General features: G+C 59.6%; 1 protein-coding gene across 3 annotated transcripts; it reads left to right on the top strand.

Moving 5' to 3' along the window:
- The first annotated feature begins 1,672 nt into the window (after positions 1–1,672).
- Positions 1,673–22,671, top strand: ASIC1 (acid sensing ion channel subunit 1). Of its 3 annotated transcripts, none has more exons than XM_069806270.1 (14): positions 1,673–2,393; positions 2,811–2,888; positions 3,072–3,205; positions 4,313–4,508; positions 16,862–17,200; positions 17,980–18,130; positions 18,615–18,742; positions 18,968–19,118; positions 19,210–19,266; positions 19,347–19,500; positions 19,586–19,677; positions 19,933–20,012; positions 20,140–20,244; positions 20,460–22,671. In XM_069806270.1, exons 2-14 carry the CDS (start codon positions 2,841–2,843, stop codon positions 20,562–20,564), a joined length of 1,740 nt encoding a protein of 579 aa, XP_069662371.1. In that variant the 5' UTR covers positions 1,673–2,393; positions 2,811–2,840; the 3' UTR covers positions 20,565–22,671. The 3 variants fall into 3 exon arrangements, with proteins under 3 accessions (XP_069662371.1, XP_069662370.1, XP_069662372.1); XM_069806269.1 differs by having other exon boundaries at positions 1,674–2,147; positions 2,276–2,393; positions 2,811–3,205; XM_069806271.1 differs by lacking the exon at positions 16,862–17,200 and having other exon boundaries at positions 1,682–2,393; positions 2,811–3,205.
- The last annotated feature ends 2,831 nt before the right edge of the window (positions 22,672–25,502 follow it).

The raw sequence follows: 25,502 nt of genomic DNA, 5'->3' as shown, positions 1-25,502 counted from the left end.
CAGCTGCATCCTTCCTGGCCGGGGGCCAGCGGCAAGGAAGTTTCCTCCAACCGCTCACCTCCTTCCCCAGCTCCTGGAGGAAAGGGTCCTGGGGTGTTTGGGGGTCCCGACAACCCTCCGAGACCCCCGGGAAACATGCTTTCCAACCAGGGTGGCTCAGAGACACAGAACCTCTTCACTGGGGTTTCTTGTGCCATGGAAGGCAAGGGCTTGCAAGTACATCCACGTGCGCATCCGCTCCGGCCTGAAACCCCATCCCTCCCTGCGTGCAGCCTTGCCGCTGCCGGTGGATTTACTGTCAATAAAACCACTGCAGAGAATGACTTCTCATCTGGAAGGAAAAAAAAAAAGGGGGAGGGAGGGCAAGGAAAAAACCAACCCCTTTTTAAATGTTCTTATCCCTTATCCAAGCAGCACATCCTTCTCCAGGTTTCTATCAGGAGCCCTAATGGAGCAGGCAGTTGTCATCTAGGCAAGGAGCAATGCCGACTCGCTGCAGAACGGCACGGGGAAGGGAAAGGCAGAGCTGGTGCCAACTGGAAACGCTAATGCTGTCCTCCCGGTCTTGCAGCCGCATTTCCAGGCACCGGCAGGGTCGTCCCTGTGCCCAGCAGCGAGCAAGGGGGGGCACTGGCTCACCAGGGTGTCCCTGAGCCCCATCGCTGTCCCCCCAAGCTGTCCCCGAGCAGGTCCCACTGCAAGACCAAACCCCGGGTTCCTGCTGGGGCAAGGACCCAGTTTGGGAGAGGGTGCTCCAGAAAAGGACCAAACCGATTGTGTCCAAGACGTGGGATTTGGGGACAGGGTACGCATGCCTGGCACTGCTGTACCCCAAACTGCCCATGCTCCCATTAGCCGTGGTTCAGGCAGGGACAGTGTCCTGGGAAGGCACCTTTGGATAGGGACACAGCTTGTCAGGACGATCCCAGAGTCTGGCTGTCCCTTTCCAACATCAGAGTTATAAAGGACGTTGAAACACTCTTCCATTTGACTGCAGTCGCCTTACTGGGAGCAGTGGGCACACCTCGGCTCGGGTGATGGAGGCACCCTGCTCTCCGCAGCGGTCGTGGGGAGCAGATGGAGGTGAAGCAGGGCTGGAGATGCGGTGGTGCTGAGGTGAAGCTGGGCAGCGCTGGGCAACCCTCTTGCTCTGCCCAGGGGAGGAGCAGAACACCCAGCACCCAGTGCCTCCTGCCCTGGGGAAGCACCCTTGGGACAACGACACCTTTCTGATGACTCCGTAAACGGCCAGAAGGCGAATAGCTGGGAAAGGGGCACCACGTCCTGCGTGGGGCAGGGACAGAAGCCCAGCACCTCCGGAGGGGTCTGTCCCCATCGTGGCGAGCATCGTGCCGGAGACCATGCCGGCCGGCAGCAAAGAGCGGGGCTGCACCCGGCGAGCCCGGGGCAGATGCTTGAGGTACCACCGTGCCCTGTGGCCGCCCCGAGCAGGCGGCTGGAAAGGGCTAGAAGGTGCCCGTCTTCGGTCCTCCCGAAAAAAAAGACCAACCCGAGCGTGTCTGAGCACCTGCCCCAGCGCTGGGGCCACCCGTGGGTGAAGCCTGCGAGGACGGTGGAGGCCGTGGCAAGGGGAGAGCCGGGTCAGAGCTGGATGGGGGGAGCCGGGGGGGAGGCTCCGGCGGAGCGAAGAGCCGGAGCATCACTGGAAGGCGCTGGGGGATGGGAACGGCACACGCACGCACACGCACACACACATTACCCACATGCACACGCCAGCAGCACCAACAGCCCCTGCCAGCAGCCTGCAATCGCTGGAGCGCCCCGCTCCTCCGCCTCTCCCTCCTCCTCCTCCTCCTCCTCCTCCTCCTCCTCCTCCTCCTTCTCCTCCTCCTTCTCCTCGCTGCCCACCGGCCTGCGGCACCCCTCCGCGGCCTCCGGCCCCACCAGCGCCCAGACAATGACTTCATGCGGATTATGCATCTGAAGAAATCACCAGCTCCCAGCTAGCCACAGGGGGAGGTATCCATGTGTTTGGCAGCGAAGCAGCCTCCCGCTCGCCTGCCTTCTCCCCCTTTTTTCTCCTCGCACCCGGCAGCTGCCTCCTCTCCGGCGATGGTCGCCTCCGGTCCCTCCGCACGGCGTTGAGCGAGGCCCCGGCGCATCCCCGCTCCCACGCTTGCACCAAGGTACCACCGAGGCTATTTTTAATTTCCCACCCCCCCCCCTTCTTTTCCGGTTCGCCCGCCGCTGCCGGGCTCGGTGCCTCTCGCACCCTCCGTGCCTGCGCTTCTCCCGCTCCCGTCTTCCCACCCAGCGGCAAGAGGTGGAGGGAGGCTCATCCCAGCCCCAGCACCCACGTCGCAGCAGCGGCAGCCACCGTCGCGGAGCAGAACGAGCCCAGCTCCGGCCACGGCCGCTGGCCCCGATTCCAGGTTTGCATCCTCGATTCCTTCATCTATTTGTCGATGCGCCGGTGCCATTTGGGGGAGGCGGAGGGGGACCAGAGAGAAGGGGGGAGCAGGTGGGAGGGGAGGGGTGGATGCTGGGGAGTGAGCGGGGCACAGCACCCCAGTCCTGCTATAGGATGGGGAGGGCAGAGAGGAGGTGGGAGGAGAGGAAATGCAAGAGGCTGCACCCAAAAAAAAAAAAAATATATATATATACATGTATGTGTGTGTATATATATAGGCTTGGGGGGGAAGAGCAGGGCGCAGCAAAGCATCTGCCCCATGTGAGGGCTGCCGGGTGCATCCCCGGCATCCCCGTGCCGGGATGCCGCGGGCCGGGCAGCGGCAGCACCCACGAGGTCTCCACGGCACCGAGCACCCACGGGTCTCCCTTCTCGGCAGAGTGGCCACGCCAGGGTGCCGGCACGGACCATGATGGACCTGAAGGTGGACGAGGAGGAGGTGGACAGCGGGCAGCCGGTGAGCATCCAGGCCTTCGCCAGCAGCTCCACCCTCCACGGGCTCTCGCACATCTTCTCGTACGAGCGGCTGTCGCTGAAGCGCGTGGTCTGGGCGCTGTGCTTCCTGGGCTCGCTGGCGCTGCTCGCCCTCGTCTGCACCAACCGCATCCAGTACTACTTTCTCTACCCCCACGTCACCAAGCTGGATGAGGTGGCGGCCACCAGGCTCACCTTCCCCGCCGTCACCTTCTGCAACCTCAACGAGTTTCGTTTCAGCCGGGTGACCAAGAACGACCTGTACCACGCCGGCGAGCTCCTTGCCCTGCTCAATAACAGGTGGGTGCCGGTGCTTTGAGGTGGTCCCGGGTGACGTCTCCGTGCGCCGGGGCAGGCCACTGCGCGTGGTCCCAGCCCCCCCCCACTGCATGGGGCAGCGAGTGCTGGAGAGGTGCGCTCCGTGACTGGCGTGGAGAGCATCTCCTTAGTCTCCGTGCGGAAGCAGATCCTGAGTTAGTTCAGCTCTGCAGCTGGATGTGGCCACTGTGCGGCAACACCGGCAGCCAAGAGCTGCCAGGTCCTGCTGCTGCTCCTGGGTACATGGCTCCCACGCTGGGCTGCCCTGGATGGATCTGGCACACGCGGCTCCCGTCCCCGGTGCGCGGCACATACGGCAAGGCCAGGGCCACCCTGGGATGCCTGCAGGGTGGATCCAGCATGCATGGCTCCAGCATCACGTCCTGGGTGCCTGACACATGCAGCGAGGCTGGGGATGCCAGCAGGTGAAGCCGCTGAGCATCACCCACGCACCAGGACCGGAGGTCGGTGCCATTCCTTGGGCCGTGGGACTCTGCGGTGGCAGGATTCACGGGGGAGCCCCTCGCCTGCCCTCCCCAACCCGTCCCCACGGCTGCAGCGGCTCCTTGGTGCTGCCAAGCCACTGCCCTCAGCCTGGTGCCGGCAGCAAGGTGCACTACCTGCCCATGCCGCTTGCCAAAAGGCTTCACCGCTGCCCCGACTTGTGCCCCGGGGAGAGGTCTGCAGCCACGAGAGCGGGGGCTGAGACCCAGCACACTCAGCCCACATCCCGGCGAGGCCATCGCCTGCAGTCGTGATGCCACCAAAGGCGCAGGGCAGGCGGCTGCGCTGACATCAACCAGCACCGGTGCTGTGGGACCAGCTCTGGGGCAAGTGAGATGGGTTTGGTACGTGGCCGCTGCCGCTGCCCAGCTTCTCTTTCTCGCCCATCCTCCTACTGTCTCTCACGTGCCTCTGGGCCACTTTGTGCTGTTGAATGCTCTGAAAATGCCACGTGCAAAGTGCCTGAGACTTTGCTGAGCCCATGCCAGGGTCAGGGTAGAAGTAGCTCGTGTGAGGCCCAAATGGCTTTTGCCAGCGGGAACAGATGCCGTGGTCAAGCCTGAGCTTCTGCCTGTTTCCCCTAAGATACGAGATCCCAGACACTCAGACCGCCGACGAGAAGCAGCTGGAAATCCTACAGGACAAGGCAAACTTCCGAAACTTCAAGCCCAAACCTTTCAACATGCTGGAGTTTTATGACCGGGCTGGCCACGACATCCGGGAGATGCTGCTGTCCTGCTTCTTCCGCGGGGAGCAATGCACCCCTGAAGACTTCAAAGTGGTGAGTGCCCCCGCGGCCCCAGCCCAGTGCCGTGTTTCCCCCATGCAAGGAGGGCGTTTGTCCGCCTGTAACCGCTCCTGCCTCCTTTCAGCTCAGAAAGGACTGGCAGCATCTTCATTAAGGGGATGCCAGGGAATGCCGCTGGGTTTTAGAGGTCCAGGTGCCCCCCAGGAGCACGTGCTGCTCAGTGCTGCTGCACAGGGTGCTCCTGGGTGGGCAAAGTTTCCCGGGATCACTTGGGCTCTGCAAAGCTGGGTGGTGCATGCGGGGCTGGAAACCTTCACGCTGGAAACTGCTGCGCGATGAGGAGGCACCAGTGGAAAAGCAGGGAGAGCCGCGGCGATGGCCAGCAGGGACCTGAGGGAACCCCGCAATCCCTTTAGGAAAGCAGGTCCTGGTGGTATGGCACGGCGTTGTGCCCCACCACGGAGGTTGCGTGTCGCACTGGTGCACGGATCCAGCGCACAATAAAGCCTTTATCCCCCTGCGGCTGCCTCTCCCCCATCCAGCTGGGAATTAAACAGTGCCGGCTATTCGGGTGCTGCCTAATAAATTCGGCAGCCAGGGTGGCTGTTCCTGAGCCGGCTCCAGCGTTGAGCATGCAGCTCTGCGCTTTTCGGGGTCCCCATTCTCATCCCCAGCCAAGGGATGTCCCACTCACATCCCACGCCGAGCGAGGACGAAGCTGCCGAGCACGCCAAGGCACCGGCTGGGCGTCCACGGAGCTGCTGCCCAGGTCCCAGCACAATTTGGGTGATTTTAATCATCTGCATTAAATTCCCTTGATGGGCTCTTTACATAGAGCAGTTCTCTGTTGTCAGCCGTCAGGCGTTTTATTTGTTAAATGGAGGCAAGTTGCAGCCTGGAGGGGGCTGGATCCTCTCCAGTGGGGCTAGCGAGTGGGACCGGGTCCCTGCCTGCGTGTGGCCACCAGCCGGTTTCGACGCCGGGCTCTTCCCGGTGCACAGTCGTGTTTTCTGCGCCGAAGCATCCTCAGGGACCCTCATCCCGGCTCCCTACTTTCATCTGTTGGGGTCCAAATACCCTGCTTTCTGCAACCCCTCCAACCGGCAAAAGCAAAATAGACTCACAGCTGGTTTGTTATTCCTGCCTGGATTATTCCTTGCAAGCAGGTTGGGATGATTTAATGGATTTGATTAGAAAAAGCTGGCTCTGTGCTACGTTTATGTTGCTCTTTGGATTCCCCTTGCAGCCTCGCACAGGCAGGGCTGTGCGTGGCGGGGATGGGGATGGTGCTGCCTGCGCGCGGGGTCCCGGCAGCCGCCCTGTCTCGCTGAGCTATTTAGGAAACCTTTGCCCCCTCCCTGCCCAGGGGTCCCGAAGCTCACTGAAGCTTTTAGACGGGTTGGTTTGACAGGTTAATTCCTGCCGCCTCGCTGCTCCCTCCTCCGAGCTCGGACCGTGTCCGCCCCGGCTGAGCCAGGCTCGGTGTTGCTCTGGGCCTGCTGGCACCAGTGAAGGCTCATGGGTGCCAGGGACCACCACCCGGCAATGCACCAGCATCCCCCCAGTCTGCGCCGCCCTGATGGGGGTCCCACCGCCCCGTGCAGGAGCTGCGTTCACCTCTGCATGTCAGGAAGCCCCTTGCACCGCCCAGGCTAGTGGGATACCCCGAGCGGGTGCTTTTGCGGCCAGCGCTGCCCCTCTCCTCTCCATGATATAGGGGAGATGCTGTGTGCGGAGAGGGACCTTGCCAGGGAGGATTTTTGGGCTGCCCAGACCACACAGGCTGGGGGGGGGGGGAGCTGTCTGCATGCAGGCAGGGATGCATGTCGGTCCTCTCCCTGCGCCTGTCCCCTTTGCAGCCATTTAACTTCAGTGCCATGGCCAGTGGGGAGAACTGGGGGGGTTGATGGGATCAGCTGGGGGGAACAAGCGGCCACCCGGGCGATGCTGGCTGCATGCTGATGCTGGCCGGCGCAGGAGGCGACGGGAAGAGCCTCGGCTCTGCCGCCAGCACCGCGGCCCCGGCACGCCGCGGCTGCCGCGTTATCTGTCCCCGGCAGAAGGGAGGGCTCGGGGGGACACGCGGCGAATGCAAATGAGGGGCTGCCGTAGCTGAAATATGGGGGGGTGACAATAAGGTGGCAGGAGTTGTGTCCTGCCCACGTGCCCCCTCACACTGCCGGACAGCGGGAGAGCATCACTGGGGGGGGGCAGCCGCAGCAGGCCAGGGCCTTCCCCCACTGCCCGTGTGCCCCCCCAGTGATGCACCCACTCAGCAGCATCCCACAGGGGCTGTGGGCTTGGTCTCAGCACCCCAGCCCAGTGCACAGCATCACCCTGCAGCCAGGACAGGATCCCCTGGTACACAGGACTCGTGCCGGATGCCATGGGGAAGCCCATCCTGGGATTATTTGGGCTTTTCCCACCTCCTCTTTCATCCTGTGTCATCACCAGGCCACATCAGGGGGTCCCTGGCATTGTTGACCCCCCTCCATCTGCGCCCACCCTAACCAGTGAACCGCAGGGGCTGGGTGCTCCCCAGCAGCAGCCGTGTGCAGGATGCAGGGATGCTCCAGGGACAGAGGTGGAGCTGACCAAGCTTGGACTAATCCCGTACAGGGGACTGAACCCTCTAAGAAGACCCGGGGGGAAACAATTGGCCCATCCCAGCTCTGCCCTGGCTCTTCACAGCCCCTCCAGCACCATGGAGGTGTCCGGCATCCACCAAATCTCCCCCCCTGCAGCAGTCCAGGATGGGGAGGAGGAAACAGAGGGAGGTGCAGCCGTCTCCTCTCCCCAGCCCCCAAATCCTGGCACGACCTTAAAGCCCGGAGGGGCAAACACAAGGCTGAGGGGCAAGTCCTGACCCCTCTCAGGGCACGGCCCTAAGAAACATGGGCTGAGGATGTCCCCGTCACCAAGGCTGTGCCCGGAGCCTTGCGCTCACTGGGCCACGCATGGAGTGGGCAGGGGGTGGCTGCCCAGTTCCCCTTTGCGGGGAAGGGGGAATCGCCCTCACTGTCGCCTCCGTTTTGGGTCTGTGCTCCCTGACGTGTTCATTAGCAGCAGAGATCAATGTTTCACGCTTGCTACTTCATTATTTATAAGTTCAAGCCCTCGCTCCTCTGCGGGAATGCGTGGCCCCGCCAGCTCCCAGCTTGCGTTTCCTCTCCCTCGTCGTACCGGCAAAGGGCCCCTGGAGCCCTGCTCATCCCCCATGGATCTGCTCCTCGCCCAGCAAGGGAAAGGCCCAGGAGTCCTCTCTCTGGGCCCTAAACCCCATTAATTTTCTTTCCATCCCGGGAAAAAAAGGAGAAACACAGAGGATAAGCTTCCTCTCCATGGCCCAGCATGGCCTGTGGCACAGGAATTGGGGCTGCCCCACGTAAAACCAGCACTAAACCTCGGGATGGTGCCCCGTGCTCGTGAAGCCCCTTTTTGGGGGTCGGTGCAGCCAGGGGTGATGTGAGCAGCCATGCCTAGCGCAGTGCAATGTGCATTTGCAGCTTTTCCTTCTCACACCCCGTGAGCCCGTCCCGGGGGAGAGCCGTGTCCCCAAATCCTCGTCACTGTCCTGCTTCAGGGCACAGCGGCTGAGCCTGGCATGGGAGCTGGGAGCCCTGGGGCAGAGCACACGGGACATCCTTGATAAACTGCAGAAGATTAAGACCTCTGGACCATTTCCATGAGGCTCCAGGGCTGAGCTGGCACTAGGGAGAATTGAGTTTGACATGGAGATCATGCCACTGCCTTTTGCATTGGATTCTGCATCCTCTGCCCTAGAAAAACCGAGTGCACAGAGGAAGAGCAAGGGAGGGAGCAGGAAAGGTCTGGAGCAGTCCCAGCAAACCCCAACCACACTCCTCCTCTCCTCCTTCCTCCCATCTCCAGAGCAAAGCAGGAGCTGCTGTGATGAAAAAGAGATCCAGCGGCATCTTGCCGTACCCCATGGCACCCTGCCGAAACTCCCCACTGCCCTTCTGAACCCCACTGCACCTTGGTGAACCCCAGTGGACGCCACCAGATCCTGCTGTGCCCCTCTGCGCCCTGCTAAACCCCAATGCATGCCCCTCTGCACCCCCAAAGCCTCTCTGCACCCTGCTGAGCTCCCCGCTCACAGCCCACCTTGCTCCAGCCAGCGTGCATTGGGTGGGGGTCAGCTCCTGCCGCCCCAGGAACACCGTAGCTTTTTCTTCCCCCCCCGCAAAAAACCCCTCATGTCATTCAAACCTGCCCAGCTGGTGGGTGCTGGGGTGTCCTTCAGCACCCATGGGAGCTCGGAGGGACGGGTACAATGGGGCACGCTCAGGTTGCTGGTCTTGGGGTATTCAACCAGGGGCTGCTGCTGGTCTCCCTGTTTTACCTTGACCCTCAGCCCCACGGGACCCACACCCCAGCACCCACCAGGGGACCCAGGCGTCCAGCCCACAGCACCCCACGGCCTCGCGTGGAGCTGTGGCAGTCACAAGCCCGAGAGCCCCGCGGTGAGCGGAGCTCCCCTGCGGTGCAGTGTTAGTGGATAATCATAGAGCTGGAGTGAAAAGCATCTCCAACACAGCTGGAGAGACCGGGCGCGGGAATTACTGATACCCAGATATTTCCTGGAGCTTTAGACAGTTAATAAACAAACCACATGGGCCCATCTGGCTCTGGAAGAGCAACTTGGGGACCACACGTGGGCGGCAGGGTCAGCCACTGGCCCCAAAGTAGTGTCATCCTCCTGGTTTGGGGAGCCGACAGAGCCGGCGCTTTTACAAATTCTGTAAGACATTCAAGTAATTTATGTAAATCACTTTTTAAAGCGGTACATGGGCTCCTAAATAACTTATAAGCTTTTGAAACTGCTCGCATGTATCTGTTATTTCCGAGGGGTGATTCACCTCCGGCATCCCGGTGATTGTCCCCGAGGCCGGGCCACGCCATCCCCAGCTGTATCATCTGGAAACTCCCGGCCGGGCTCACGCTCCACATGGGCTTCTCTTTGCTGTTGAACAGCAGCATTGTTTGACCCCAGAGGTTGCATCGTTTTCCAGACAAACGAAGCAAACCCAGTGGGACACGGGCTGCCTGGTGCAAAGTAATTGGAGGTGATGGAGCAGAGGAGCAGCCACGCACAGGACCGCAGCCGCGGACGGGACTGCAGCCATTTGCTGATGGCGAGTCGGCTCTCCCAGGAACCACAGCGGGTCGGGAGTGCCCTGACTCCGGCAGCTCATCGGCAGCTCGGAGACTTTCGAGTATCATGGTATTTTGCTGAAAGCAAATCATCCAGAAAGCAGCCGTGAGCAGTTTAGCCCTCGGGCGTGGAGCAGAGACGCCGGCGAGCGCTGCTCCTCGGCTGCCTCCTTTTCCCAGCTTCATCCAAGGTTTTTCCAGACACGGCCACCTGCGGGGCACAGACAGGAGGACTGGGGATCCCTTGGCTACTTGGGGCTTTGCTTACCCCGTGCTGACGCTAACGTGGAGACAGCAGCTCTTGTTCAAAGCCAGTTGCATTTCACACTCAATCTGCAGCAGGACAGCAACGCCACGGTGTGACCCTGGCACCGTTGCATGGGAGCAGTGCCACTGAACCCGCCACGATCTCGGCTGAGCCGGCACAGAAGAGGGTCGGGAACAAGCGAGACGAGGACGTCGGTGCTGGGCACAGCATGGCGGGAGGCAGACGTGTGCCTGTGCCCCGTGGCCGCTTCATTAGGAGCTCTGCAACAGAGTAGGTAAATCATTTAGCGTCTCAAACCTCCAAGCACTGAACAACATCACTCCCGCCCACCCTGGCAGGCGATTAGGATAGGAGAGAGGAGGACACGTAGGATCAGGATCAGGCCCAGCCAGGGGGTTATTTAGTCCCTGGACCTGCCCAGGGGCAACATCCAGCCCCAGCAGCACGCACAGCCGTACCCGGAGCCACGGTGCGCAGCAGCAGACCCTGCACGGGAGTGCTGGGCACACCCGGAGGTGTCGCGCTCACCCAAAACACTTTGCACGCCCGGAGGTGTCGCGCACACCCGGGAGCACTTTGCACACCCAGACGCACCACGCGCACCCGGAGGTGTCGTGCCAAGAGCTTGGAGCAGCGCAGATGCACCTCAGGGCATTCCCGCTCCTCTTGTGATGCCTTTGGCACATAAAGAATCATTAACGAATGAATTATTAATTATTAATAATAAGCTTTAATGGCATCTGTGGCTGCTGGAAGAGCTGAGGAGGCTTTCGAGTGCTATCCGGCCGCAACGGAGGCAAGGATGTCATGGCTGCGGATGGGGGACCTTGGGCACGCATGCCCCACGGACGCCGGACCCCAAGGAAGCCGCGGGCTGGAAACGCAGCCCTGGACCACCACCAGCATATCGTATTTTTCCAAACTGTTCCCCCTTAATCTCCCTTTGGTCTTTATCCAAGACCCAGGCTGAGTGGCAGCGAGGTACGTGGCACCTTTGCCAACTGGGTATTTCAAAGAATCTGCCCAGGAAACCTCCTAGTGCCATTTTCCCCTCTCTCCCCCTGATATCAAGTGGGGAGAAGCCAGGGAGGAGCGGGGCAGGTCCCTCGAGCATGCAGGGCCACGCAGGAGGCAGAGATCTCCACGGGGAGATCTGGGAAATTAACTGTCTCATGGCCTTTTGCCTCAGTTTTAATTTATCTGGCTTTTTATAGACTCCTTTGTTTTATCGCCTGCAGAGAGTTTGGCCGGAGCCAGGGTTCTCTAAGCAGCAGGCATCTCTGCAATTCCTGCAACAACCATGACTCAAGAAGCTCCTAACCATCTCAGGCTCTTATTTATTTATACAGGCCTTGACACTTGGATATTATAACCTTTTATTTATTTTTCTGGATATTTTTTTTTTTCCTCTGTATGGAGGATTTGGTGCATTTATATCCAGGCTTTTACAGTAAGGACAGAGATGGAGCATGGGACGGCGCTGGGGCAGGGTCCTTCCCACTCACCCTCCACTTTATCAGGGATTTTAAGCCCCCTGCTCCTTGCTCTCCCAGCAGCCTCATGGCCCAGTAAAGCAACAGGAAGACCCATCCAGAGCAGCCGCATACCAGGGCTGCGTAACCACCCTGCTTGGATTAGATTAGATTTGAAAACCGTGATGCGTGCAGAGCCAGAGCGAGTGAACACAGCAAGAAAACCAGATAGGAATACAATTTTTTTTTTTCCCCCCACCAATAAAACCATCGGCTTGAATCTGCTTGCACGAACTGTCTAAGCAATTGTGAAGGATGTCGGAAAAAATTGCAACCTGCTTATGGGTAATTTGTGATCAGGAGGAAACACAGAAAAGCTTTGGAATAAGTGTCCACACAGAATAATCCCAGCCACCTGGGAATTAGCAGCACCTACCTCAGCAGCATCCTCCGCATCCCGGCAGGGCATTTGTCGGCACAGTCCCAGTGACCCTCCACGGCACAAAGGGAAGCCACCAACGGGTAAATCACCCAGAAAGCTCTCAGCATTACAAACTATTTCAATTATAGGAGCGTAAATAGATCCCCGGCAAGAAGGATAAGGTGGCCATAGGAGCCGTCGCAGCGGATGCACGGCAAAGGGCCCAGCCGCAGATACGCGCTCGACCGCCCGTGTTGCTGCAGGGGGTCCCGGCCGAGCCCCCCCAAAGACCCCGAGCCAGCGGGGCTGCGGGTGGCCTCTGTGCCCGGGGCAGCAGCACCAGCACCCGGCTGGGCTGACTGGGAAGTGCTCGGCAGCACTGGCCCAGGGAAGCTTTGAAAGATTAATGGAGTTTAAATGGAAGCATTTGGAGAGGAGATAAGGCTCATCTGATAGGAAATCATATGGAACAACGGGAGCCAGGGAGGCCCCGGGTCCGTAATGAAGTCCACTTAGCGCATTACTCACCATAATGTGCTTTTTATTAAAGTCCTGTGCTGCAGATGCTGGGTCTGCAGCCGATAACCTGGGGCAGGATGGCACAGGGACCTGGACCACCCGACCCCTGCCACCAAAAGCAGCCGGGACCGAGTGCCCCAGCCCTGCACAGTCTCAAAAAGGGACTTTTGGTTTTCTGTCCCCTGTGCAAGCCAGGGACAGGGCTCCCGCATCACCCAGTGCCGCGGCATCACCAGTGCCCACGGCTGGCGCTGGGCTGCCTGGGCCCACGGGGACGGGGTGGAGAGGGGGCGGAGGTGGGGAATAATACAGAGGAAAAACTCCTTTTTAATCATCAATTTTTCTGCATTAGAATGTGACATACTAATCCACTGTGAAGCATCTAATCTGGGGGATAAAGGGCCGGATAACACAAGCTGCGCCCGGCTTGGCTGGCAGAGCGAGCGGAGGCAAGGTGGCAGCATCTGATAAGGGGCGGCAGGATTAGTCCCGGCAGAGATCCCGGCTGCCTGGGCAATCCCACCTTGCTCGGCTGCTCCGAGTCTGCCTCTCGCCAGGGTCGGGGAGGGGATCCGCAGCCCCAGAGCTGTCCCAAAGTGGCTCACCCTGCCCAGAGCGGCGATGGAGGCACTGCAGGTGCCACCATCAACATCTTGGCAGCTCTGGGAGCTGCAAAGCACATTCATGGGCCAAGGCACATTGCAAACCTGATTTCCCCCCCCCCCCCCCCCAATGCAATGCAGCTGGCTGTGTCATGGGAGCAGGACAGCCCAGCTGCAGGGTGCCCATCTGCCTCATCAAATATCCATCCCCCAAATCCTGCTCCTGGCTGCTGTGGGGTTGCACCCCACCTCATCCCTTCCCACCAGTCAAGCTCCAACCGCCAGGCACCCCAAGGGATGATGCAGGCAGCTCGGCCCCAGCTCAGCCAGTCCTTGGCAGGGACAAGCAGCGCCCCGTTACAAAACCGAGCGGGTCCAGCTCCCGGGGCGCTTTCTGCGACAGCCTCCCCGGGGCTGGGCTGCCGCTTGCAGGCCTGGGATAACAGAGCTTGCAATGTTGTTTTCTCCTCGCCTCCTCGGGGATTGGTTTATCTCTATGAATAACTCCATCCCAGCTTTGATCTCCTCTGCCATTAAAGCGTGACAGGCTGTGAAATGTGCTGTTGCTGCCGTCAAATCCCCCTCCCGCTTCTCCCCCGCCGCCTCCGTGCTCCCCCGCTCCAGGGAACCTCCTTTCCCAGGCCCGTGACGAGCTGCAAAGCAGCGAGCGGGGCCGAACCACCCCGGGACAGTGGCCAAACACTATGCCAGAGCCAGGAAAAAAAACAGGCTCCTTCCACCATCCTGCATCCCTTGCTGCGGCAGGGAGGAGGGCATCGAGCATCCCTGGTCCCCAGCGGTGGGTCGGGGTGTCGTGGCATCATCCCAGCACGCGCCGCCACAGGGGCTGATGTCACGGCTAATTATAGCATCCCCCATCCCTCTCCCCCACCAAAGCTTTACCTGAGAGAGGGTAAAAATAACTCCTGGTGAGGGAGGAGTTGGAACAAGCCCAAGGACTCCTCTAGCATCTCCAAACTTGCACAAATCGGGACGGCACCCCTCTGCCTACAGCATGGGGACACGGCCACAGTTTGTCCCCAATCGTGGAGTCAGGACACGCTCCCCTGAGTGCTTGTGCCACTGTGCTCCTGGCTGCAACCGTCCCCGGTCACCTTCATCCCAGCTCACATGTCGGCTCTGGGACAGGCGGTGGTAACCGGAGCCAGGGCAGCGCTCATCCTCGGTGTCCCACACAGCTGCTGGGAACTGGCCCTGGCACTCTCCGCAGGCTGTTTAAGCCGAGTGAGGCAGGTTAACGGCCCCAGCTGATGATGGAGTGTTTTCATTACAGCATCTCCCTCTCCCTGCTGCAATTGCTCCCAAGAAGACACATTAAACCTCCCCATGCCATGGGATCAGATCAGCCCCTCGCTCACGCTGTCAGGGACTGTCCCCACAGGCAGCACCGCTCACCTGTCAGCGCCCTGCCAGGGCTAAACAAACTCCTCCAGGCTTCTCTTCCATTTTCCTCCTTCTCTCCCTCCACCTCCTACAGACATTGCACAGAAACTCTCTGTCCCAGAGCTGGGGAATACCAGAAATCCCACCCTGAGCTCAGCCAGCTCAGATCTGCTCAGCTCCAGTGCCGGTCTTTGTGTGATGAGCCCAGCCCATTCCCACAGGGCTGAGGCAGCCCAGTGCCCTCAAACCCCCTCCAGCTGAAGCCCTGATGCTTTTACAGCCCAGCCCTGCCCACGGTGCAGCTGCAGCTCGTCTCTGTCAAAGGCGAAGGGCTGGGATGTGACCTGGTCCCCATGGCATGGTGGCTCCCAGCCACCCAATCCATCTCCCTGGTCCCATTTCCCAGGATGAGTTTCCAGCTCAGACTCTCTGGGTTGCTCCTAAAAGGTGCAACCTTGCTCTTGGCTTTATGAAATTTCATCCTGTGGCTCTGGCGCTCGGCCCCAAGGTCACTCGCCCTTGCTCCCAGCTTTGTGGCAACTGCCAGCATCCCTCTTACACAAGGGCCCTATTGGGAATATTGAGCTTGGGGAGCCCCAGGACAGCCCCTCGAGGGACAACCTGCTGTCACATCATCGGTCATCATCTTGGCTGAACCTGCCCTGGCAGGGATCCCCAGTGCACGCCCTGCCCATTACACCAGCCTCACTTGCTCGGGAAGAGCAGATAAATTTGCACTGGTATCAGATCGGATTTGTACAAGTTACCTGGTTGCATTTGTTTGCCCGGTTTGGTGGTGCCCGTGTCCATGAGCCAGGATGGGCTCAGGGACCGGTGGCCCTTCAGTGCATGAGGAGAAGGAGGCACAGCAGCCGAACTGGCGTGCTGGGGCATCCTCATCGCACCCGGGCATCAGTCAAAAGCTCCTGTCCAGCTCTTGCGCATCAAAGTGCTGCATATTTAGATACTCCCCTTCCCCTTGGGCCAGCAATGGCGGCTGTGGTGCTGGGATGGGGCTGGAGATTGCTTTGTGGTCGCATCGGATGCTTTTATGAAGTGCTGAGTGCAGGAAAAAAACAAACTGCAGGAAGGGGCTGTGCTGCTGCAGGGCTGCAGGGAGGAGACGCCTTTGCTCCGGGCAGCCAGCCTGGCCGCTGGCTCCATCCCACCATCCCGCATCAGGGCTGCATCCACGGGACCCCCAGCCCCAGCCGGCTCAGCGGCACGAAGCCTGGACACCGGGGGAAGCAGTAGCTCCCTGTGCCCCACAGGGATCCGAAGCACGAGGTGACACACCACGCACTGGCTGGGCTCTGCAGAAGGAGTCATCACCTGAAGTATGGCAGCGCCCAAATCCTGCCCAATCCAGCCCTGGCTTGGAGGAGGATGGATCCCGCACTGCTCAGGACATCACCTTCGCCGGACGCTCCCGTGCACATGCCACTGCCCCGCGGCACAGGACGGGTGCTGCCTGGGCAGGATGAGCACCGCGAGAGCTTGGGGACACCACAGCATCCTTCCGCCCTCGCTGCCACCGTCAGGGTGGGCGCTGCAGTAGGACAGTGTCACGGGCATTTTGGGAAAACCTCTGGCTCCAGCTGCCCTGATGAAGAGCCCAGAGAGCCCGGCATATGGTGGCTCTGGAAACAGCCTGGTAACCGGCGGGGAGGCCCTGGCTGGAGCAGCTGGTCGGGCTGCCAGGACCGTGCTGCCCCGCGGTGAGGATGGAGGATGCGGTGTGGGTACGCAGCACGCCGGGTGTCTGTGCGCGCACCCGTGCGCACCCGCGTTGGCCGGACCTGGCAGCCCCTCAGGACCCCCGGGGCAGCACCGGGAGCTCCCAATGCGTCAGTGCTTCTGGAGCTGGCGATGTCTGCTCCGTCCTGCCAGCCGCAGCCAGCTGGTCCCAGGGGACCTGGGGAGCCCGCAGAACCGCCCCTCGCTCCTCCTCTCCTCCTCCCTGCTCCTGATATACCCTCCTCTCTCCATCCCCTCTGAGCATCCCTCTGCTCCTCTCCCTCAGTCCCGCTCGCCTCTTGCTCCTTTTCCCTTCTCCATTTCTCTTCTCTGAACTTGCCCCTTCCTCCTTCCCTGCTCTCCCCCAGCCCCTCTCACCCACACCCCGAGGAACTGACCCACCATTGAAGACCCCCAGGCTCTGGCAGGGCAGGGGCCAGGACCCCCACGCCGGAGCTGGGACCCCCACGCTGCAGCTGGGACCCCCACGCTGGACAATGCCTCTCCAGATATTCTGCACCATCTCCTTCTCCAGCGAGGAAGCACCAAGAGATGCTGCAGCCGCCGGGAAGGGAGAGGATGGAGCAGACGAGTTCCTGTATGGGCAGGAGGAGGATGAAGAGGAGGAGGAGGAGGAGGACGCAGGGGCAGCCACGGACTTTGTGGCCTTTGCCAGCAGCTGCACGCTGCACGGGCTGAGCCACATCTTCGTGGAGGGCAGCCTGGGCGCTCGGCAGGCGCTCTGGGCGCTGGCCTTCCTCCTCTCCCTCTCCGTCTTCCTCTACCAGGTGGCCGACCGCATCGTCTATTACCTGGAGTACCACCACGTCACGCTGCTCAGCGAGGAAGACAGCCCCGAGATGACCTTTCCCGCCGTCACCTTCTGCAACATCAACCGTGTGCGGGTCTCGCAGCTCAGCCACGAGGACCTGCTCTACCTGGCCCCCCTGGTCGACTACGAGCCCGGGATGGAGCTGGGCTTCGCCCCGGCCCAGCCCAGCCCCGGGGATGAGGACGAGCCCCTAAATTTGTACGGTTTTTTTAACCGTACTTGTCACCAGCTGGAGGACATGCTGCTGAGCTGCAGCTACCGGGGCGAGCAGTGTGGCCCCGGCGACTTCGCGGCGGTGAGTAGCCCCAAGACGGCCAGGCACGGGGAGCAGCTCCGGCCGGCATCGTGTCGGATCAGGCACAGAGGGTATCACTCAGGGACAGGCTGATATTTCAGCCCCGTCTGCCGGCACTTGGGCGTTTTGCTGGAGTTGGGGACGGCACCGGTTGCGGAGACCCGCTGGCGGGATACGGAGAGCAGCCCCAGGGCTGTGCTTGCGGAGGAGGTGCCTGGTACCTCCGTCCTGGCATCACCGCTGCCTGTGGGGCACCATGCGGGCACTGACCTCATGTTCCCCTTGCCCGGTCTGGCAGCAGCTTAGTGGCGTGGAGACATGCCAGCTGCCAGAGGCGTTAGCTGGAAGAGCCGAGGAGGGACCCGGGGGGGGGGGGGGGGGTCAGGATCCCATCCAGCCCCGTCCTCTGCAGGGATGGAGGAGGGCTTGGAAGAGGCGCTGGTGCAGGCGTAGGGCCAAGTGCCACCGTCTCAGGGAGCTGGGGCTGCCGTGGTGTCTGTGGGGTTGGCGTGCTGTAAATCTGCAAAGCGGCTCCTCCGAGTCCATGCCATCCCTGTGCCTTGGTGGAAACCGTCTCCTCCTTTACCGAGGCAAAGACAGGCAGTTCCAACAGTGAGAGGCACCCCGTAAGGCAGGAGCCTGGGTCAGATAGTACCCCCAGGCTGGGGACGGCTGTGTTTCGGGGCTGGTGATGCCCTCCCGGCTCCATGCTGTGGTGCTGGCAGCAGTTTGGTGCCAGCAGAAGGGTCCCAGCCTCAGCCCCATGTCCTCTCCTGCAGGTCTTCACCCGCTATGGGAAGTGCTACACCTTCAACGCAGGGCAGGACGGGAAGCCCCGGCTCATCACCATGAAGGGGGGCACCGGCAACGGCCTGGAGATCATGCTGGACATTCAGCAGGACGAGTACCTGCCAGTGTGGGGGGAAACAGGTAAACCACTGCCCCAGCGGCTCTGCCAGCAGGTCCGCTCGGTCACTGGCAGCTCCCAGGGTGCTTCCCAGCCCCTTTCCATCTCCCCACCCCACGGGTCCACATCCCTCAGGCTCCCTCCTCTTCCCTCCTTCCATTTCTCATCACTTCGGGTCCTTCTCTTTCCTTTTTTCTCCTTGTCTATGTTCTTCGCCATGGCAACTCTCCATCGGTTTAGACAAGCAGCCATCACTTGTTTATAAATAGAGGCAAACACTTTCCCTGCTGCTCTCCCTGGGTGCTGGAGCAGGAGGGTCAGAGGCGGAGGGGACAATGACATGGTGTAGCAAACAGATGGACAGATGGATGGACACGTGAATGAATGGATTTGCCCAGGGGAAGGGTGGGAGACAGGAGAAATTTTGGTCCCTCTTAAAGCAGGTCTCGGTGCAGCCCTGCAGAGCGAGGTACAGCACGATGCTCACCCCGCTTCTCTCTGCCACAGATGAGACCTCGTTCGAAGCCGGGATCAAGGTGCAGATCCACAGCCAGGACGAGCCCCCACTGATCGACCAGCTGGGCTTTGGGGTGGCTCCCGGCTTCCAGACCTTCGTGTCCTGCCAGGAGCAGCGGGTAGGGACTTGCGGGGGTCTGGGATGCTCCTTTCCACCCTGTGCTGTGGGCTAGACCTGCTGTGGGATGCTGAGCCTCCTCCCTGTGCCCCCATCCCCTGCCCCCATGTTGGATGGGGAGGGGGACCTGGCCCTGGGCACCGATGCAGCGAGGGTGTTTGTCCCCCCGCCATGCTGGGGGGCCGATGGGCTTCTCTCCTCACTCCTGGCTTCTGCCCCCTCCCAGCTCATCTACCTGCCACCTCCCTGGGGTGACTGCAAGGCCGTGGCGGGCGACTCGGAGTTTTACGACACCTATAGCATCACCGCTTGCCGCATCGACTGCGAGACCCGTTACCTGGTGGAGAACTGCAACTGCCGCATGGTGCACATGCCAGGTGAGCCCCGTGTATGCCAGGGTCCGGCCCCCGCCTGGCTGAGCCCACCGACATGATCCCACTGGGAAAACCTGCTTTCTCTCTCCTCCAGGCGATGCCCCTTACTGCACCCCGGAGCAGTACAAGGAGTGCGCAGATCCGGCCTTAGGTGAGGCTGCCCAGCCCTGTGGGACCGAGCTGCGCGTGTTGGATTTCTCCATCTCTCCATCTCCCTCTCTCCCTACCCAGATTTCCTGGTGGAGAAGGACAACGAGTACTGCGTCTGCGAGATGCCCTGCAACGTGACCCGCTACGGCAAAGAGCTCTCCATGGTGAAGATCCCCAGCAAGGCCTCCGCCAAGTACCTGGCCAAGAAGTACAACAAGTCGGAGCAGTACATCGGGTAATGTGCGGCAGCCACGGTGATGGGGCGGCATCTTGTCCCTCCCTCCCAAATCTCAGCCTGATGTCACTTATGTCCTGCGCAGGGAGAACATCCTGGTGCTGGATATCTTCTTTGAAGCCCTGAACTATGAGACGATCGAGCAGAAGAAGGCGTACGAGGTGGCTGGCTTGCTGGGTGAGTGTTGGCGGCTGTGCCAGGGGCCCTGCGGCAGCACCCAGCCAGCATCCTCCAACAAGGTGGTCTCACGTTTGCCCCGTGCACCATGGCCCTGTTCCCGAGGCACTGGGATGTGCCAACAGCATGGATGCAGAGCGGGGCACCTTGCTGCCATGGCCAGGCACAGCAGTGATGAGTTCTGCCCTTTCTCTGCTCCCTCTGCCACCGGACGCCAGGCTCGCAGCACCCTGATGACTTCCCTCTCCTCTGCAGGTGACATTGGAGGGCAGATGGGGCTGTTCATCGGGGCCAGTATCCTCACAGTACTGGAGCTGTTCGACTACGCCTACGAGGTGAGTGTCTCTGCCGTCCCACGGCTGCCAGGAGGTCCAGGTTATCCTGGAGCACAAAAACGCTCATGTGGAACATGGGGAAAAGCCACCCATGAGCCCCCACGGTACTGAAATCTGGCTTTTGTAGGTGATAAAGCACCGGCTGTGCCGGCGGGGCAAGTGCCGCAAGAACCATAAGAGGAACAACACGGACAAGGGCGTCGCGCTCAGCATGGACGACGTGAAACGCCATGTAAGTGCCGGGCATGCCGTGAGAGCTGCTGGTTCCCTCTTGCAGCTCAGAGGCTGCCCCAGATGTGTTGTGGAGGGGGGGGTGTCACAGTTTTGGGGAGCGCTTGGGAAAGGAGCGGAGGCACCAGGCAGAGATGCTGTGGGGAGACAGGGCTCGCTCTCCACGGGGGTCTGGGTGAAACCAGTGGCCCCAGTGTCCTGTCCTCTGCCCCACAGAATCCCTGTGAAAGCATACGGGGCCACCCGGCAGGCATGACGTACGCAGCCAACATCCTACCTCATCACCCGGCCCGGGGCACCTTTGAGGACTTCACCTGCTAACCGACATCTGGATGTACAACCTGAGCTACCAAAGCCCTCCGGAGAGCTGCCCTTCTCCCTGCGAGCGCCAGCGGAGAGACACATCTAGGGGACCTTGCTCCTCACCACGGTGGGACACAGACAAGAGCGACGGCCTCGGATTTCGGGGCAGGCGGTCGGGTCGGGTCATGCTCGAACCCGGCGCGCAGCCCCCGCGGCAGCTGCTCCGCGCCTGCCCCGCTAGTTCAGAGACTTGAGGACGCTCCAGCCCGGCCATCCTCGCGGTGCGGGGAGCGACACGCACAGCGGGCTGGGGCACGGGCCTGCCCCGTCTCCTCCCCTCGGCTCCCCTCGGCCTTTTTAACTAGAAACCCAGAAGCCAAGAAGAAGCAGCCGTTTGGCCGCAGAGTCTCCATCCACAGCCCTGTCCGTCTGTCCATCCATCGTCTCCATGCCCATCCTGCTCCAACGCCTTGGCCGGCGCTTGCTGGGACCCCCGTGCCCGGCAGGAGGGATCATCGAGGAGCCCCATGGCATGGCCGGCGGGCACGGCGGCGGGTTCGGCAGTCCCAGGAGAGCCTCGCTGTCCCCTGGGACCGTGGTGGCCCGCAGCCCACCCTCGCCTGACCACTCCTGGCCACTCCATGCACATGAAGATGGGGCACCTCCACCTCTCCAAAACGTCTTCCTCGGCACCCTGCCCCAGGGACGGCGGTGCCTGGCCACCGAGCTCGCTGGCCGGCCGCGAGCACCAGAGGGGACTCGGCCGGGGGGGTGCCTCCTCAGCACTGAAGACCCCGCCGCCCGGGCACTCTCCCTCGGCCGCGTCGGGTTGGGCGACAGCGTGGTCTCCTTGCCCGTCTCTCCTGGGCTCCCCGCAGCCTGGCCAGCACCGCCCTGCCCTGCATTCCCTCCTGTCCCCAAGGAACCTGGGGCTACCCCGTGCGGCCCCCGAAAAAACAGCCATCCTCGGGGAGAAAGACAGAAGGAAAACTCCTGGCCCCCCCATTTCGGCCGCAGCCACCGGCCCGGCTCGGCCAGGGGCATCACGAGGGACGGCCCCTCGGCACCGCTTTGGCCAGGCAGGCATAGGAGCCCCAACGCCAAAAGGGTTCATAAATTGAGGGATACCCCATGGCACAGGGTGCTCGGGGTCCACGGGACCGCAGGCTCCCACCCCGCCAAACCCCCCCCACACACTCCGGGACAGCAGCTGCCCCCGGGCACCGCGAGCCCTGGGCATCTTCAGGGCATCTGCTGGCTCGCTGCCCCGGGACCGCTGCTGCTCCTCACGTCCCTGCCCTCTTGCCGGCACGCAGAGACCTGCCCTGGCAGCCGGGGTCCGGCCGTCCAGCCGAGTCTCTGCTCCCCGGGCCCGCAAGCGCACCGCCATTTCGCTCTCGGGTCGGCGGAAATTGGCCTCCCCCAGCCCCTGCCAGCCCCCAGGCCCCACACATCAAGCAAGAGCCCTCCCAGGGCTGAAGTGCTACTTATCTTTAAGAGCTTTTGCAATAAGTCTTTTTAGTAATTATTATTTCTAAACCGCAGATTTGTTTTTATTATTGTCATTATTATTATTTGCTTCCTGACCAAAATTAGGAACTGGGGGTCAGTCCTTTGTATCCAGCAATCGCCCAAAGATGACGGGTCGGCCACATCCATAAATTTTCTTATGGATTTTTCCTAATGTTTCATTGCGTTTCATTTATTTATTTTCTTTCCTTCTCTTTCCCATTAAAGCTTTTAAAGATGGGGCTGGGATTTGACCTTGACGCTCACCTGTTGAAGCATATACTTTTTTGTTTGTTTCTATTATGTCATCTGCATTTTATATTTCTTATATATAATATATATGACTATATATATATGTGTACATATATATATATCTCTCTATATATGCATCATATCAGTGTAGATACCCATCTAGTAGCATTTAGGCCTTGTTCTTGTGCCATTTTTTTTTTTTCTGTTACTGATCTCTGAATGCCTTCAAGTGTATAAAGTGTTGAATTCTCTCTGGTATCTGTACTATGTACACACATTTTCATAGGAAGCACAATGACAGATGCATTGTACATCAATACCTGCTACTCTTAACGATGATATAAAGAATGATATAACTCATGAACACCGAGCCTTTCTCTCTTGCTGAGCTGCTGGAAATGCTCCCCAAGGAGGCAGGTGGGGATGGCATCATCCCAGCATGTTCTTGAAGGCATCACCGAAATCCTGGAGCCAAGACCAAAAGGAGCGGGGTGGGGAGGATAAAGCTTTGGCCCAGACTTCCAGTACCGCCTTTAAATGCGCACACGAACACCAGCAACATCAGAGCTAATGTTGAACAGAGTCACATTAAAGCGTCCCTTTGCTAAGTACTGTGTTAATGTGGCGATGGCTCTGGGTACCTAAGCGAGCTCGGGTATTGCTGCCTGGTCCTGCACTGCCATGTGAACATGCCCTGAGGGACACTTTAGGACTGGAGGATGGGAACTGACTTTTGCTCTCAAGCAGGGGGAGGAGAATTAACATATGCACAGCTGCTAATCTTTGACAACTCTAACACTTCTGTGGTTTGGGACAGACACCTGAGATTCAGCAGAAATGAGTCACTAGCTTGAATATCACCTGTTTTTAATTTAAGCAAGTTAGTAGCAGTTGTAGCACAAGCCATATGTAAACACACTTTTTGTCCTAAAAATTTCCAGCTATAAAGAGCAAAAGTAACATGCCAGATCCAACACTAGGCATCCAAAAAAAGCCCTCAGGACCCCATAGAGACTGAATAAAAGTGAGTGGGCAGTGGGCAGGGAATACTGAAATGCCAAACTCCCCCTGGTCACTTGGCTCTGGCCATGTCCCTGTTGCTCCTGGAAATGGCAGATGGGTGTTTTGCATTTATACTAGAACGGTCTTACTGCTATTCTGGTCCTTCTCTGCCAGAGCTGGTGCTGCAAAGGCCACAGGGTGGGCTTTGAATAGGAACAAGATAATATAGCTAAGCCCAGAAGGGAGTTAATGAACCTAAATTAATTGCAGCCAGCCACTGTGAGTAGCCAGAGCAGCTGACCATGCCTGCTCCCTCCACAGCAGCATTCACACCAGCTCCTGTTGCAGGGGCCAGGCAGTGACCCTGTCTCTGCAAGCTGTAATCTCTTCCACGGTTCTCCATTAACCTGCTGGGCTGTGCTGGGAGCAGGTCACCCCATCCATCTGTCACAGCCTCACATTGCATAGGCGCATTCCCCAGCCTCAGCACGACTGTCTGAGGTTTCTGTTGCCGCTGGACATGATGTCTGTGAGCCACAGCCTGGAATGGACTCGTGGAGGAGGTGCCTGGACCCCAAAAAGCAGCAGAGCCGATGCAGTTCCCATGGGTGTACAGCAGGTAGTCAGACGGGACACCAACGTGAACAGCTCTCAGATAAGAAGTGGAAAAGCTGCACATTTTCAGACCCAAGACTCCAATGTGCATGCGATCCGTGCACCATCAGAGCATTGCAGGACAGCGTGCGTGGGCCGGGGGGAGCTTCAGCCTGTTTGGGATTGTGGCGGGATGGGCACGCCACGTGTAGGCTGCGGGGGGCTGGCAGTCTGTAAGGTGTGTGGTGCAGGCAGCGTGTGTGCATCCACGTCTGTCGCTCGGTGGTGCGAGACACGCTATGCACAAGACAAGGAGTTAATTACATTTCACGGGAAGCATCTCTGATGATCCAGGCGAGGATGGGGTGTGACACACCTAGGCCTGAGATGCTGGGAAGCACCTGCTTGCACGCTGCTGTGTTTACCTTGCGGATTGTGTGGCTGCTGAAACCCTACAGAGCAAGGATTAATCATGCAACACGCATATAACCACGGCAGAGATAGCATCACCTCTTCTTCTCATCCCTGGCAATAATTCCCAGTTACCACTCGCTCACTGCTAAAGCTGCCAGCAGAAACAGGCGCTGAGATATAATTACACAGTCCTGGATGCTGTTCGGCTGCCTGGAGCCAGAGCCATACTGGTTGGGGAAGAAGGTTTCAGAGGAGCTGCCTTGTGCCAGCAGGTGCAGTAAAATGAAGGTACACGGGGTAGCATTTCGCAAACCATTTCCACTGGGAGGAACGAACCAACCAAACCCTCAGGGTAGAAGAAAGGACAAGTGTAAGGAGACACTGAGCCAAGGAAGCTGGGGTTATTTTCTCCTTGTGTTTCTTACAAAATGCAGCTAGTATCAGGGGACTGAGAGGACTGGTCAGAGAGCATCCCTGGGGACAGAGGGCTGGGGTCACTCTCAGATCAGCTCATGCAATATGGGGTCTCTCAAGACCCTGCAGCTCACCTGCTCCCTGTGCCAAGCTGAGCAGCTCTCTGAGTCCTTCTCCCTTCTCTCCACTTTTCAGGTTAGCCCTTGCTTTCTCTCACTATCACCCCACCTCACTCTGTGTGTCCCTTCCAGGAGAGCCAGGCAGCTTTCCAGTCTGCCCAAAAGGTTCCTGCCAGGCTTTAAGTCTCAGTCAAAGTTGCATCTGAACAATACAGAGCAGATAAGTTCCACTGCTTTTCCTCTCCATGAATATTTCATAAGGCTGCTGAGCGCCAAGCCTGTCAGAGGTGGCATTAAATTAACTGCACGGACACATGGATGCTGAGACAACAGTTAATGGCTGTGCTCAAAGCTTCGTGTTTTTCATTGAGGATAGGAAATGCCATATCTGACAGAAAAGGTGCCAACGCATCCCCACTTCTTTACTCAGTCAACAATGACATGCACTGTACAGGACAGCCTCTGAAATGACCCATGATCATCATTAATTGCTTAATTAATACTTGTGGTGTGACTGCTCGCTTGGCTTTTTTTCCACAGAATAATGCTGGCTAGATTTGTGTCCCTTTTCTCTCTGAGCAACCATAAGGGTAAGTGCTCTGGAGAATAGGGAACTTAATGCTAATACTTGCAGAAAGTGGCCTTTAACTCA

Source organism: Haliaeetus albicilla, chromosome 18, assembly GCF_947461875.1.
Source record: "Haliaeetus albicilla chromosome 18, bHalAlb1.1, whole genome shotgun sequence".
NCBI classification, from domain to species: domain Eukaryota; kingdom Metazoa; phylum Chordata; class Aves; order Accipitriformes; family Accipitridae; genus Haliaeetus; species Haliaeetus albicilla.
This window is presented reverse-complemented; position numbering and strand designations above follow the sequence as displayed.